Source organism: Aquarana catesbeiana, linkage group LG01 (assembly GCF_042186555.1).
Source record: "Aquarana catesbeiana isolate 2022-GZ linkage group LG01, ASM4218655v1, whole genome shotgun sequence".
Classification (NCBI taxonomy): Eukaryota; Metazoa; Chordata; class Amphibia; order Anura; family Ranidae; genus Aquarana; species Aquarana catesbeiana.
Genome location: NC_133324.1, coordinates 721,659,179 through 721,676,889, shown reverse-complemented (window position 1 = coordinate 721,676,889; position 17,711 = coordinate 721,659,179). Strand labels below are relative to the sequence as shown.

The 17,711-nt window shown below is 42.9% G+C and overlaps 1 protein-coding gene across 1 annotated transcript in view; it reads left to right on the top strand.

Moving 5' to 3' along the window:
• Positions 1-7,786: 7,786 nt before the first annotated feature.
• The window catches only part of RNF150 (ring finger protein 150), a 264,405-nt gene continuing 254,480 nt past the window's right edge, over positions 7,787-17,711 (top strand). The window contains exon 1 of the mRNA XM_073604173.1: positions 7,787-8,536. Within this exon, the coding sequence (XP_073460274.1) occupies positions 8,092-8,536 (445 nt within the window). The 5' untranslated portion in view covers positions 7,787-8,091. The remainder of the gene's footprint in view (positions 8,537-17,711) is intronic.

Genomic DNA, 17,711 nt, shown 5'->3' with positions numbered 1-17,711 from the left:
GCTGTCCAAAATGGCCCACTTTGTGCCCCTAAAAGGAACACCCTCTGCTGTGGAGACGGCCCGTGTGTTCATTAAGGAGATTGTCAGGCTACATGGAATTCCTGCAAATATAGTGTCCGATAGGGGGGTGCAGTTTACATCACGTTTTTGGAGAGCCCTTTGTGAGATTCTGAAAATTGAACTAGCCCTGTCCTCAGCATACCATCCCCAAACAAATGGGCAAACTGAAAGGACAAATCAGACACTGGAGCAGTACATAAGGTGTTTTACATCTTTTGTGCAGGATGATTGGGTATCTCTGCTGCCCCTAGCGGAATTCGCCTATAACAATGCCAGCCACTCTGCTACCGGTCAATCCCCTTTCTTTTCCAACTATGGTTTTCATGCATCTTTTTTACCAGATTTTCTTTCAGAATCCTCAGTTCCAGCGGTCCAGGACACAGTGCAATTCCTTAGTCATAATAACCGAATCTTACGGGAAGCGATATCCAAGGCACAAGCGGACAACAAAAGGTTCTTTGATCAGAAAAGAAGAGGAGACCTAAACCTTCAGCTTGGTGACAAGGTATGGCTGTCTACTGATAATATTAGATTAACCTGTCCTACTAAGAAGCTTGCTCCTAAGTTCATTGGGCCTTTCCCTGTGAAAAGAAAGATTAATGAGGTGTCCTATGAATTGTGTTTACCTGATTCACTCAAGATCCACCCTGTGTTTCACGTGTCACTCTTGAAACCTGCTGTAGATGATCCTTTTCCTGACAGGGGCACCAGGGTCCCTGAACCGGTTCTGGTGGACGGCAACGAGGAATATGAAGTGGAGGCCATCCTTGATTGCAGAAAGAGATCTGGGCAAGTACAGTTTTTGATTAAATGGAAGGGGTATGGTCCGGAAAATAATTTGTGGGAACCTGAATGTAATATTCATGCCAGATGTTTGATCCATGCTTACTTCTCTGCTCATCCTGAAAAGAAGGGTATTCTGCGCATCCGGAGGCTGCCCGTTGGGAGGGGGCAATGTCAGGGGCATATCAGTGGCCGTCGGGCAAATATGCGTGCACGCAGGTGCACAAGAAGCTCTTCCAGGACAATTCCGCTTAATTCCCCACCAGGGGGCGCCGGAGCGCTCCCGCGTGTGCCCGTACGCGCGTTCGCGAGTGCGTGCGCGCGCCTGCGCGCGCGCCCGTTCGCGCTAGCGCTGTTTTGGCGCCAAGGGCCCTTTAAAAGGATGACAGGTGCTTCTGTCAGGTGCTGTTTGTCTGCAGCTCTGTACCTGAGTTCCTGTCTTCCGCCTGCTGTTGTATTTGCTAGTGACCCGGCTACGTCTGACCATTCTCCAGTCTCCAATCCGACCCGGCTTGTCTGACCTTGTTTATCTTGATTACCTGTTGCCGAACTCCTGCCTGCCTGACTATTCCTGGATCATCCCTTTGTTCATATCTGCCTGATCTCCTGCTGAACGGACTGTCTGACTTTGCTTTGCCTGTGTCCTGTGACGCTGCTTCCAGCCTGCTTGTCAAGCATCCTGCCGCTGTCTTCTCAGCTACCTGCCTGCCTTCCGGCCTGCATCTGCCTACCTGCATCCGCAGCTCAGCCATCCCTGAGGGGCATCCTTCCAGACCATCATCTGCTCTGCTGGAACCGCATCAGGCTCTCCTACCCACTGTGCTCAAGAGACCACTGTTCCCACTTCCAGTGGCTCCTGAACCAGCGCTTAAGAGAGGTCTCCTTCCACCAGTCAGGCTCAACTACCAGGTATCTTACAACAATCCTGGTACACTTGACATTCCATCATTCAAATTGTAAGGTGAGAACTTGCCTCTTTGCCACAGCTTATTCTACCTAACTAAACATCCCAGTGTCTTTGAAGCCCCAAAGTCAATCAATTTTTCACTCGGGGTAGAACAACATTTCCCATCAGTTTTTTTTCCTTCTTCTCAGGGACAACTCCAGGGACAGGATGCATGGCTGCAATCAGACAACAAGCACCCAGGCCATGGTGCAAGAGGCCACACTTCTTGAGATAGGTCCCCTTGCAGTGGTAATCTCAGTCTGTCCACACAACAGCCGGGGACTGAGAATGAATTTCTTCATTGGTTGAAGAAACAAACACGCTGAATGTCAGATCAACATGTTACTTTTCCAAGGGAGGCACACTGGCAATTCCAGAGCACCAGCCAGCATGACTCAAGTGGGCACTCCCTGTATCTGCCCGCAGCACACAGTTCAACACAGTCCCAGCAATACAGGCAACAGGAATGTCCCCCACTAGCAACACTTTCTGTACAAGAGGCTGAGTTGCTTTCAGCATAGCATCTTAACTCCACAAAGCACACATTTGTAATCCATATAGTGTCAGTGAAAAACACAATTCGATAGCATTTACTAGTAGTATCTGGGATTTGGTAACTTCAGAGTTTCTCCTTTGGCATTTATCGTAGTAATGTAATGTTGAATGTCTTTCTTGTTTGGCCTGTGGATAATCACATTGTCTGGGTCAATTTTGCGACCATAGCCCCAGGTTTGCAATACCGAAACATAGCTCTCAGCTATCTTGGGCGACAACTTTTGGAAATCCACCTGCAAAGGGATCCGAAGAAAACTCTGCACAGCTTGAACTACCCAGTGTGTTTCCTTGTCCTGGATCTCTTCCTCTAGATGGGCCGATATATAGGGATACAAATAACCATACCCCTCATCCACTTTCTTAATAATTATGCAAAATGTATACCAATAATGGCGCCCTGTGGGCATAAGAACATGTAACAAACAGCTAGCCCTTTAAAAGTGAACAAATCACCAAACTGTGTAAAATATTGAAATAAAGGATAAGGCGCTATAAATGTTAAAAAAAACTTTTCACAAAGAATAAATATGTACAATAATAACATCAGACATAAATGTGTACACTGATGAAATAAATTGCAATAATAGCAAGCTAAAAGTCCATATGTGATGAATCCCAACAACAAATCAAAGTACTCTGAGATATAAGTTCTAGTTCTTCCGCCACGAGTGCTTAATACAAGGTGGCCACTCACCAGAGATTTTTTACCTCTTTTTACAGGGCGGTCAAAAAGCGCTTTTGGAATACCAGATTGGTTCCACTGATAGCACAATTCCACTCCACTTTCCGCTCATGATGGAACTAGGATGTAAAAAATGAAACCACAGGAGACACAGGTAAAAGTCTCATAGTGTAGTAATTTTTAATAAAAGTAAATTAAAACAGCAGAAGCAATAGCAGTTACACTCACATATTGAAGTACCTGGCCTGGCACTAGGTGTAATCAGCATGGATCTGCCATTTCTGGGTCCTAACTTGACATCCCACTTTAGGCTTTGCCCTCCGGAGTGAGACATGGAATGCATGCCATCCCCAAGGGATTAGCCGACTTGCACATGCTGATTACATCTAGTGCCAGGCCAGGCACTTCAATATGTGAGTGTAACTGCTATTGCTGCTGCTGTTATTAATTTACTTTTAAAAATTACTACACTGTGAGACTTTTACCCATGTGTCCTGTGAAGTCATTTTTTACATCCTAGTTCCATCGTGAGCGGTTAGAGGAGTGGACTTGTGCTATCAGTGGAAACAATCTGGTATTCCAAAAGCACTTTTTGACTGTCCTGTAAAAAGGGGTCGGAAATCTCTGGTGAGTGGCCACCTTTCTATTGAGCCTTCGAGGTGGAAAAACTAGAAGTTATATCTCAGAGCACTTCGATTTGGTGTTGGGATTCATCACATATGGATTTTTAGCTAGCTATTATTGCAATTTATTTCATCAGTGTACACATTTATGTCTGATGTTATTGTACATATTTATTCTTTGTGAAAAGTTTTTTTTTTTGAACATTTATAGCACCTTATTCTTTTTTTAATACTTTACTTTATAATTATTCGCTGTGTCTTGGACAGCCTGGGCAGTGTTTTAGGGTCTCCATACACAGGACCCGTGCATCTGGTGCACCTTGAACTGGGTATCTGGCTTGCAATCAGGCTTAACCAACGGGATTGGTTTGTTCAATGCAACTTTAGGAACCTTTCCTGCCCAATGATCTTCCTCAAAGGACTTAGTAATGCATAAGAAGGGAGCTGCACTGTCAGAAAATTCAACTTTGACACTAGCCGCTGGCACAGGGGGAACTTCATCCTCCTCTAAATCACACAATTGCTCCTCATCACTATCAGTCCACTTCCCAGTCCATGATAAAGTGCCTGAAAACAGTTCAGAGACCCGTTCGGATGGGATATCTGAATCGGAGATAGTGGAGCATTCTTCCTCCAAGTCCTCCTATGATCGCACCTTCAGATTCAGCTGATTGCAGATCAGGGTAAAGGGCCAATCACAGCCACCATTTACCACGTAATCAGCTGTCAGCCAATGACAGCTGATCACAGGATGTAGACAGAAGCCGGTTATCGGCTTTAATCCTCACACTGTCAAAAGAAGAGAGCTGATAACTAGCTTGTGTTAGGGACATGTGCACTGATAATCAGAGCACTGATTATCAGTGTCCTGATTATCAGTGCGCCAATCAGTGCCCACCAGTGCCATATATCAGTGCCACCTATATCAGTGAGGGGTGTATATGTCAGTGAGGGGTGTATACAGTATATCAGTGAGGGGTGTATGCAGTATATCAGTGAGGGGTGTATATATATCAGTGAGGGGTGTATATATCAGTGAGGGGTGTATACAGTATGTCAGTGAGGGATGTATATGTCAGTGAGGGGTGTATATAGTATGTCAGTGAAGGGTGTATATGTCAGTGAGAGGTGTATATATCAGTGAGGGGTGTATATGTCAGTGAGGGGTGTATATGTCAGTGAGGGGTGTATATATATATCAGTGAGGGGTGTATATGTCAGTGAGGGGTGTATATAGTATGTCAGTGAGGGGTGTATATATCAGTGAGGGGTGTATATATCAGTGAGGGGTGTATATATATATAAGTGAACGGCAGAGGTGGGGGACTCGAGTCACATGACTTGACTCGAGTCGGACTCGAGTCACCTGTTTGAGGACTTGCGACTTGCTTGACAAAATTAAATAAATGACTCGACTTGACTTTGACTTGCCACTAATGACTTGCGACTTGACTTTGACTTGGGCTATTTGACTTGCAATGACTTGCAATGACTTGGCACCACCAGTGCTGTGTCTTGGCCTAGGCAAAATATGCCAAGAAAAAAGCACTAAGCAGTTTTGTTAATGTTGAAAATGAAACAAAACCTTTCCTGAAAACTGACTTTTAACTAATTTTAAGGATGGAAATGGGGTAGATCAGTATTTTGACTTAATTTGTGACTTGACCAAAATAAATGACTTGACTTGACTTGCTTGACTTCTAGCAGGGACTCGACTTGACTTGCTTGCTTTTCGCCACAGTAACTTGGGACTTGCTTATGACTTGAAGGTTAAGACTTGAGACTTGCTTGTGACTTGCACATGTGTGACTTACCCCCATGTCTGGTGAACGGTGTATATATCAGTGAGGAGTATATATATATATATATATATATATATATATATATATATATATATATATATATATATATATATATCCGTGAGGGGTGTGTATATATGAGCGGCACAGTGGTGTAGTGGTAGCATAGCACTCTCGCCTAGCAGTAAGAAGGGTCACTGGTTCAAATCACAACCATGACACTACCTTCCTGGAGTTTGCATGTTCTCCCTGTGCCTGTGTGGGTTTCCTCCAGGTACTCCGGTTTCCTCCCACACTCCAAAGACATGCTGGTAGGTTAATTGGATCCTGTCTAAATTGTCCCTAGTATGTATGAATGTGAGTTAGGGACCTTAGATTGTAAGCTCTTTGAGGGTAGGCACTGATGTGAATGTACAATGTATATGTAAAGTGCTGCGTAAATTGACAGCGCTATATAAGTACCTGAAATAAAATATATATATATATATATATATATATTTATATATATATATATATATATATATATATATATACAGTCCCTGACAAAAGTCTTGTGTACAAATTGACCTAAAGTGCCGCTAAAATATATTTCTAATCAAGATTTTGTTACAAGAAATGGGTCATTTTAATCCCAACAGCTTTTGTAATAAGGTTTCAGTGCAAAACGAAACTGACAAAAAGTATTCTAATATTCACAGCTTGGTAAAGCCCATTGAGTCAATTTTTGCCAAGACATAAGTGTTGTCGCCTTGTTATATGAGCTTCACCTGCGACTAATAATGGATCAATTAGGTCTCAGGTGTGTATAAAAAGAACACCCCGGAGACTAAAGTGTTGATTATCAAGAGGCTGAAGACCAGACACCTTCAATGTGTCTCAGCGTCAAGTTCAGAGGATAAAAAAAAGATTTGAAGAAACTGGAGACGTTTTGGACAAGGCCAGGTCAGGCCGACCCCGCAAGACAACTGCTCGAGAGGACCGTTTGTTGGCTCAAAAATCCAAGGCCAGCCCATTTTCCACTGCAGCAGAGCTCCACGAGACCTGGTCACCTGAAGTCCCTGTGTCAACCAGAACAGTTTGTCGGATTCTGTCTCGAAATGGCCTCCATGGTCGAATCAGTGCCCATAAGCCAGCACTAAACAAAAGACAATTGAAAAACCGTGTGGCATTTGCCAAGGGTCACAGCTTGCTAAAAGGATAGACTCTGGAAAAGTGGCAGAAGGTGGATTTTTCAGATGAATCTTCTGTTGAATTACACCACAGTCGCCGCAAATATTGCAGGAGACCTACTGGAACCCGCATGGAGCCGAGATTTACCCAGAAAACAGTGAAGTTTGGTGGAGGCAAAATCATGGTCTGGGGTTACATCCAGTATGGGGGTGTGCGAGGGATCTGCAGGGTGGAAGGCAACATCAATAGTCTAAAATACCAAGAAATCTTAGCTACCTCTTATATTCCCAACCATAAAAAAGGCCAAATTTTGCAGCAGGATGGTGCTCCATTGCATACTTCCATCTCCACATCAAAGTTCCTTAAGGCAAAGAAGATAAAGATGCTCCAGGATTGGCCAGCCCAGTCACCAGACATGAACATCATTGAGCATATGTGGTGTAGGATGAAAGATGAAGCATGGAAGATGAAACCAAAGAATATTGATGAACTCTGGGAGGCATGCAAGACTGTTCTTTGCTATTCCTGATGACTTCATCAATAAATTGTATGAATCCTTGCCAAACTGCATGGATGCTGTCCTTCAAGCTCATGGAAGTCATACAAGATATTAAATTTGGATCTCACAGCACCACTACTTAATTTGCTGACATATTTTTGGATTTTCAGTAAAGTTGTTCATTTTCTGTATAGGCGACAAAACTTTTGTCTTGCCAAAATTTGACCTGTCTGTCTTGAGTAAATGATAAATCTTTTTTCAGTGAAACTAATTTATTTCAGTGCATTAAACATCATTTGGGAGGGCTTTAGCTTTTCATATGAGCTATTTCTAACACCAATTGATTAATTAAAAGTCAGGTTAATAGCAGGAGATTCTACAAAATAGAGAAGCGACAAGACTTTTGTCAGGGACTGGATATATATCAGTGAGGGGTGTGTGTGTGTATATATATATATATGTGAGGTGTGTGTGTATATATATATATATATCAGTGAGGGGTGTGTATATATATATATCAGTGAGGGGTGTGTATATATATATTTATATATATATATATATATCAGTGAGCGGTGTGTATGTATATATATATATATATATATATATATATATATCAGTGAGGGGTGTATATGTCAGTGAGTAGTGAGTAGCCGGCTGTGTGCTCTGTGCTGTCCCCTCAGGCCCCTCCTCCAGAACACACGTCATGCTGTGCGGAGTCCGGAGGAGGACACACTCCGGTTGAACCCAAGGAAGAGGCGCAGTTCAGCATGGCTCCCCGTGTGCCCCCTGAGATGTCAGGCCGGTAATGTACGGCGGTGGTCGGAGCGGATAGTAGAAGACTGAGGAGAAGGAGTAGAGGAGCGGAGGAGGAGGAGGAAGGCGGGGGAGCTGGCGGCAGCCAATGAGCGTGCAGTCTCCGGCGGTGACATATGCAGAGGCAGAGTTGCCGTGTAGCCTGAGCTGGGAGAAGAAAGATGGCAATGTCTGTCATTGGAGCGTGCCGCAGCCTGGCTCTGTCCACCTGGCTGCTCTCCTATTGCTTCGTCCATCTGCTGTGTATGGACTTCACGGTGGCCGAGAAGGAGGAGTGGTACACGGCCTTCGTCAACATCACCTACCACGACCCGACCAGCGGCACCAACCGGACTGAGAAGAGCGAGTGCGGCCGCTACGGAGAGCATTCCCTCAAGCAGGATGCCTGGGGCTTGGCGGTCCTTCCCTCCCCGCAGGACAGGCTGGCCTGCGACCCCGCCACCAAGTTCCCGGTACCTACCTATGCCGGCCGGTGGGTGGCCCTCATCCCCATCGGGAACTGCACGTGTAGGGACAAGATCCGGCACGCCGCTTTGCACAACGCCTCTGCCGTCCTCATCTACAACGTGGGCTTCGGGAACGACACCAGCACCATGGCCCACCCAGGTAGGTCCCCCGGACCACCACTTACCTACCTACTGCACAAGGCGTGGGGGGCCACAGGTGACATTCCTCCACCACACTCTCTATATACATGACAGTGTTCTTCTATACAGGTGACATTCCTCCACCTCTCTATATATACATGACAGTGTTCTTCTATACAGGTGACATCCCTCCACCTCTCTATATATACATGACAGTGTTCTTCTATACAGGTGACATCCCTCCACCTCTCTCTATATACATGACAGTGTTCTTCTATACAGGTGACATCCCTCCACCTCTCTATATATACATGACAGTGTTCTTCTATACAGGTGACATCCCTCCACCTCTCTATATATACATGACAGTGTTCTTCTATACAGGTGACATTCCTCCACCTCTCTATATATACATGACAGTGTTCTTCTATACAGGTGACATCCCTCCACCTCTCTATATATACATGACAGTGTTCTTCTATACAGGTGACATCCCTCCACCTCTCTATATATACATGACAGTGTTCTTCTATACAGGTGACATCCCTCCACCTCTCTATATACATGACAGTGTTCTTCTATACAGGTGACATCCCTCCACCTCTCTATATACATGACAGTGTTCTTCTATACAGGTGACATCCCTCCACCTCTCTATATATACATGACAGTGTTCTTCTATACAGGTGACATCCCTCCACCTCTCTATATATACATGACAGTGTTCTTCTATACAGGTGACATCCCTCCACCTCTCTCTATATACATGACAGTGTTCTTCTATACAGGTGACATCCCTCCACCTCTCTATATATACATGACAGTGTTCTTCTATACAGGTGACATCCCTCCACCTCTCTATATATACATGACAGTGTTCTTCTATATAGGTGACATCCCTCCACCTCTCTATATATACATGACAGTGTTCTTCTATATAGGTGACATCCCTCCACCTCTCTATATACATGACAGTGTTCTTCTATATAGGTGACATCCCTCCACCTCTCTATATACATGACAGTGTTCTTCTATACAGGTGACATCCCTCCACCTCTCTATATACATGACAGTGTTCTTCTATATAGGTGACATCCCTCCACCTCTCTATATACATGACAGTGTTCTTCTATACAGGTGACATCCCTCCACCTCTCTATATATACATGACAGTGTTCTTCTATACAGGTGACATCCCTCCACCTCTCTATATATACATGACAGTGTTCTTCTATACAGGTGACATCCCTCCACCTCTCTCTATATACATGACAGTGTTCTTCTATACAGGTGACATCCCTCCACCTCTCTATATATACATGACAGTGTTCTTCTATACAGGTGACATCCCTCCACCTCTCTATATATACATGACAGTGTTCTTCTATACAGGTGACATCCCTCCACCTCTCTATATATACATGACAGTGTTCTTCTATACAGGTGACATCCCTCCACCTCTCTCTATATACATGACAGTGTTCTTCTATACAGGTGACATCCCTCCACCTCTCTATATACATGACAGTGTTCTTCTATACAGGTGACATCCCTCCACCTCTCTATATACATGACAGTGTTCTTCTATACAGGTGACATCCCTCCACCTCTCTATATATACATGACAGTGTTCTTCTATACAGGTGACATCCCTCCACCTCTCTATATATACATGACAGTGTTCTTCTATACAGGTGACATCCCTCCACCTCTCTATATATACATGACAGTGTTCTTCTATACAGGTGACATCCCTCCACCTCTCTATATATACATGACAGTGTTCTTCTATACAGGTGACATCCCTCCACCTCTCTATATATACATGACAGTGTTCTTCTATACAGGTGACATCCCTCCACCTCTCTTTATATACATGACAGTGTTCTTCTATACAGGTGACATCCCTCCACCTCTCTATATATACATGACAGTGTTCTTCTATACAGGTGACATCCCTCCACCTCTCTATATACATGACAGTGTTCTTCTATACAGGTGACATCCCTCCACCTCTCTATATACATGACAGTGTTCTTCTATACAGGTGACATCCCTCCACCTCTCTATATACATGACAGTGTTCTTCTATACAGGTGACATCCCTCCACCTCTCTATATATACATGACAGTGTTCTTCTATACAGGGGACATCCCTCCACCTCTCTATATATACATGACAGTGTTCTTCTATACAGGTGACATCCCTCCACCTCTCTCTATATACATGACAGTGTTCTTCTATACAGGTGACATCCCTCCACCTCTCTATATATACATGACAGTGTTCTTCTATACAGGTGACATCCCTCCACCTCTCTATATATACATGACAGTGTTCTTCTATACAGGTGACATTCCTCCACCTCTCTATATATACATGACAGTGTTCTTCTATACAGGTGACATCCCTCCACCTCTCTATATACATGACAGTGTTCTTCTATACAGGTGACATCCCTCCACCTCTCTATATATACATGACAGTGTTCTTCTATATAGGTGACATCCCTCCACCTCTCTATATATACATGACAGTGTTCTTCTATACAGGTGACATCCCTCCACCTCTCTCTATATACATGACAGTGTTCTTCTATACAGGTGACATCCCTCCACCTCTCTATATATACATGACAGTGTTCTTCTATACAGGTGACATCCCTCCACCTCTCTATATATACATGACAGTGTTCTTCTATACAGGTGACATCCCTCCACCTCTCTATATATACATGACAGTGTTCTTCTATACAGGTGACATCCCTCCACCTCTCTATATATACATGACAGTGTTCTTCTATACAGGTGACATTCCTCCACCTCTCTATATACATGACAGTGTTCTTCTATACAGGTGACATCCCTCCACCTCTCTATATATACATGACAGTGTTCTTCTATACAGGTGACATCCCTCCACCTCTCTATATATACATGACAGTGTTCTTCTATACAGGTGACATTCCTCCACCTCTCTATATATACATGACAGTGTTCTTCTATACAGGTGACATCCCTCCACCTCTCTATATACATGACAGTGTTCTTCTATACAGGTGACATCCCTCCACCTCTCTATATATACATGACAGTGTTCTTCTATATAGGTGACATCCCTCCACCTCTCTATATATACATGACAGTGTTCTTCTATACAGGTGACATCCCTCCACCTCTCTATATATACATGACAGTGTTCTTCTATACAGGTGACATCCCTCCACCTCTCTATATATACATGACAGTGTTCTTCTATACAGGTGACATCCCTCCACCTCTCTATATATACATGACAGTGTTCTTCTATACAGGTGACATTCCTCCACCTCTCTATATATACATGACAGTGTTCTTCTATACAGGTGACATTCCTCCACCTCTCTATATACATGACAGTGTTCTTCTATACAGGTGACATCCCTCCACCTCTCTATATATACATGACAGTGTTCTTCTATACAGGTGACATCCCTCCACCTCTCTATATATACATGACAGTGTTCTTCTATACAGGTGACATCCCTCCACCTCTCTATATATACATGACAGTGTTCTTCTATACAGGTGACATCCCTCCACCTCTCTCTATATACATGACAGTGTTCTTCTATACAGGTGACATCCCTCCACCTCTCTATATATACATGACAGTGTTCTTCTATACAGGTGACATCCCTCCACCTCTCTCTATATACATGACAGTGTTCTTCTATACAGGTGACATCCCTCCACCTCTCTATATACATGACAGTGTTCTTCTATACAGGTGACATCCCTCCACCTCTCTATATACATGACAGTGTTCTTCTATACAGGTGACATCCCTCCACCTCTCTATATACATGACAGTGTTCTTCTATACAGGTGACATCCCTCCACCTCTCTATATACATGACAGTGTTCTTCTATACAGGTGACATCCCTCCACCTCTCTATATACATGACAGTGTTCTTCTATACAGGTGACATCCCTCCACCTCTCTATATATACATGACAGTGTTCTTCTATATAGGTGACATCCCTCCACCTCTCTATATATACATGACAGTGTTCTTCTATACAGGTGACATCCCTCCACCTCTCTCTATATACATGACAGTGTTCTTCTATATAGGTGACATCCCTCCACCTCTCTATATACATGACAGTGTTCTTCTATATAGGTGACATCCCTCCACCTCTCTATATACATGACAGTGTTCTTCTATACAGGTGACATCCCTCCACCTCTCTATATACATGACAGTGTTCTTCTATATAGGTGACATCCCTCCACCTCTCTATATACATGACAGTGTTCTTCTATACAGGTGACATCCCTCCACCTCTCTATATATACATGACAGTGTTCTTCTATACAGGTGACATCCCTCCACCTCTCTATATATACATGACAGTGTTCTTCTATACAGGTGACATCCCTCCACCTCTCTCTATATACATGACAGTGTTCTTCTATACAGGTGACATCCCTCCACCTCTCTATATATACATGACAGTGTTCTTCTATACAGGTGACATCCCTCCACCTCTCTATATATACATGACAGTGTTCTTCTATACAGGTGACATCCCTCCACCTCTCTCTATATACATGACAGTGTTCTTCTATACAGGTGACATCCCTCCACCTCTCTATATACATGACAGTGTTCTTCTATACAGGTGACATCCCTCCACCTCTCTATATACATGACAGTGTTCTTCTATACAGGTGACATCCCTCCACCTCTCTATATATACATGACAGTGTTCTTCTATACAGGTGACATCCCTCCACCTCTCTATATATACATGACAGTGTTCTTCTATACAGGTGACATCCCTCCACCTCTCTATATATACATGACAGTGTTCTTCTATACAGGTGACATCCCTCCACCTCTCTATATATACATGACAGTGTTCTTCTATACAGGTGACATCCCTCCACCTCTCTATATATACATGACAGTGTTCTTCTATACAGGTGACATCCCTCCACCTCTCTTTATATACATGACAGTGTTCTTCTATACAGGTGACATCCCTCCACCTCTCTATATATACATGACAGTGTTCTTCTATACAGGTGACATCCCTCCACCTCTCTATATACATGACAGTGTTCTTCTATACAGGTGACATCCCTCCACCTCTCTATATACATGACAGTGTTCTTCTATACAGGTGACATCCCTCCACCTCTCTATATACATGACAGTGTTCTTCTATACAGGTGACATCCCTCCACCTCTCTATATATACATGACAGTGTTCTTCTATACAGGTGACATCCCTCCACCTCTCTATATATACATGACAGTGTTCTTCTATACAGGTGACATCCCTCCACCTCTCTATATATACATGACAGTGTTCTTCTATACAGGTGACATCCCTCCACCTCTCTATATATACATGACAGTGTTCTTCTATACAGGTGACATCCCTCCACCTCTCTATATATACATGACAGTGTTCTTCTATACAGGTGACATCCCTCCACCTCTCTATATATACATGACAGTGTTCTTCTATACAGGTGACATCCCTCCACCTCTCTATATATACATGACAGTGTTCTTCTATACAGGTGACATCCCTCCACCTCTCTATATATACATGACAGTGTTCTTCTATACAGGTGACATCCCTCCACCTCTCTATATATACATGACAGTGTTCTTCTATACAGGTGACATCCCTCCACCTCTCTATATATACATGACAGTGTTCTTCTATACAGGTGACATCCCTCCACCTCTCTATATATACATGACAGTGTTCTTCTATACAGGTGACATCCCTCCACCTCTCTATATATACATGACAGTGTTCTATACTGGTGACATCTCTCCACCTCTCTATATATACATGACAGTGTTCTTCTATACAGGTGACATCCCTCCACCTCTCTATATACATGACAGTGTTCTTCTATACAGGTGACATCCCTCCACCTCTCTATATACATGACAGTGTTCTTCTATACAGGTGACATCCCTCCACCTCTCTATATACATGACAGTGTTCTTCTATACAGGTGACATCCCTCCACCTCCCTATATACATGACAGTGTTCTTCTATACAGGTGACATCCCTCCACCTCTCTATATATACATGACAGTGTTCTTCTATACAGGTGACATCCCTCCACCTCTCTATATATACATGACAGTGTTCTTCTATACAGGTGACATCCCTCCACCTCTCTTTATATACATGACAGTGTTCTTCTATACAGGTGACATCCCTCCACCTCTCTATATATACATGACAGTGTTCTTCTATACAGGTGACATCCCTCCACCTCTCTCTATATACATGACAGTGTTCCTCTATACAGGTGACATCCCTCCACCTCTCTATATATACATGACAGTGTTCTTCTATACAGGTGACATCTCTCCACCTCTCTATATATATACATGACAGTGTTCTTCTATACAGGTGACATCCCTCCACCTCTCTATATACATGACAGTGTTCTTCTATACAGGTGACATCCCTCCACCTCTCTATATACATGACAGTGTTCTTCTATACAGGTGACATCCCTCCACCTCTCTATATACATGACAGTGTTCTTCTATACAGGTGACATCCCTCCACCTCTCTATATATACATGACAGTGTTCTTCTATACAGGTGACATCCCTCCACCTCTCTATATATACATGACAGTGTTCTTCTATACAGGTGACATCCCTCCACCTCTCTATATATACATGACAGTGTTCTTCTATACAGGTGACATCCCTCCACCTCTCTATATATACATGACAGTGTTCTTCTATACAGGTGACATCCCTCCACCTCTCTATATATACATGACAGTGTTCTTCTATACAGGTGACATCCCTCCACCTCTCTATATATACATGACAGTGTTCTTCTATACAGGTGACATCCCTCCACCTCTCTATATATACATGACAGTGTTCTTCTATACAGGTGACATCCCTCCACCTCTCTATATACATGACAGTGTTCTTCTATACAGGTGACATCCCTCCACCTCTCTATATACATGACAGTGTTCTTCTATATAGGTGACATCCCTCCACCTCTCTATATACATGACAGTGTTCTTCTATACAGGTGACATCCCTCCACCTCTCTATATATACATGACAGTGTTCTTCTATACAGGTGACATCCCTCCACCTCTCTATATATACATGACAGTGTTCTTCTATACAGGTGACATCCCTCCACCTCTCTCTATATACATGACAGTGTTCCTCTATACAGGTGACATCTCTCCACCTCTCTATATACATGACAGTGTTCTTCTATACAGGTGACATCCCTCCACCTCTCTATATATACATGACAGTGTTCTTCTATACAGGTGACATCCCTCCACCTCTCTATATATACATGACAGTGTTCTTCTATACAGGTGACATCCCTCCACCTCTCTATATATACATGACAGTGTTCTTCTATACAGGTGACATCCCTCCACCACACTCTCTATATACATGACAGTGTTCTTCTATACAGATGAAATCCCTCCACCACACTCTCTATATACATGACAGTGTTTCTCTATACAGTTGACATTCCTCCACCTCTCTATACATGGCAGCGTTCCTCTATACAGGTGACATCCCTCCATCTCTCTATATGTGACATGGTAGTGTTCTTCTATACAGGTGACATCACTACATTTATATGTGACAGTGTTCCTCTATACGGGTGACATCACTCCATCTCTCTATACATGACATAGTGTTCCTTTTATACAGGCGACATCACTACACGTATACGTGACAGTGTTCTTCTATTCAGGTGACATCAATACATGTATACGTGACATAGTGTTCCTCTACACAGGTGACCTACTGCACCCCAGGTGACACTTCATCTCTGTTAAGGAGAGGCTAAACTTGTCTTCTCAGGTATAGATGACATTCCTCTGTCTGCACAGGTGACATTGCATGTGGTTCAGGTGATATCCTACATCCATGTCTACCCAAGTGACACTTTCTCTCTGTTGGGGTGACACTAAACTTTTGTCTTACTAGAAAGAGCGAAAGGGAAAAGAGGTAATGAACCTTGGGACTTTTAAGGTGTATGTTAGAAACAGTGTATAGAACACAATTACAGGTAGATAAAATTTAAATGTTTTACTAAAAAGAAAAAAAAACATGTGGCAGAACATTCCATCCATATACAAGTTGTAAGTTCTATTCAAAAGCAAAAGTACAGACACTACCACTCAACATGTTTGACTTTTTAAAGCTTTTTCAGGAGATTCAGGTGTGATGTATAAATTGCTATGGACAACAAAAGAGACAGAAATGAGAACTCATTCTAAATTTAACAAAAAAATAAATCAATAAATGATGTTGGCATATTGTAATTATGCATAGAAACAAAGATATTTATAAATTTCACATTAAATGATCAAAATAGATATAGATGTGGAGAGAGATGAATCTTACCCAGGCTGCTTAGAATAATACAAAAAAGTGTAAAATAAAGAGATGTATGTCCCATGCATATTCAGAGCTCTCCGTTTTGTTATAAGTCACAGGAGGAACAGAATTTTAAATGTCAGGTTCCTGTGAAAGGAAACAAAATTGATTGGTGTAGGAAGAAAATGCAAGGATTCTAATTGTCTTTGAGTATGAGATAATCATTTAAAAAAAGGAACGATGGCAGCAGGTTAGTTACCTATGTAAATACTTGAAAGTTTGAATCAATTGCTGATCAGAAATCAAGGTCAGCATAGTATATGAACCCAAAAGGTGAATGCCTGGCCGATATATAAAATGGACATATGCAACAAGACCAGCACTATCAGGGCATCAGGAAACACAAGGTGCTCACAACAGAGAAATATCTGCAAAAAAAACAAGCACATGTGGCACATAGGCCACATAAGTCTAAAGTGTAACAGTATTAAAAAAAATATATTTTCAATGCTGATGCAAAGAAAAGTCACAGAAATGCTCACCAAGATGGGGAGGACAGATTGTATAGACAGGAGTGGGGAGATGCTCACTCTCCCTCTCCAGAAGCGCCTCTGACAGACAGTAGTGGCAAGCAGCCGCATTCATATATTCCGCCCGGCGACGTGTGACGTCACTGCCGTGACGCAGACGTACCACGAGGATGCCCATGCACATGTGCCAAGTCCACCTAGTGGCACGAGTAATGCAAACGCTGAAGCGCATTGCATACAAATCCGCCATC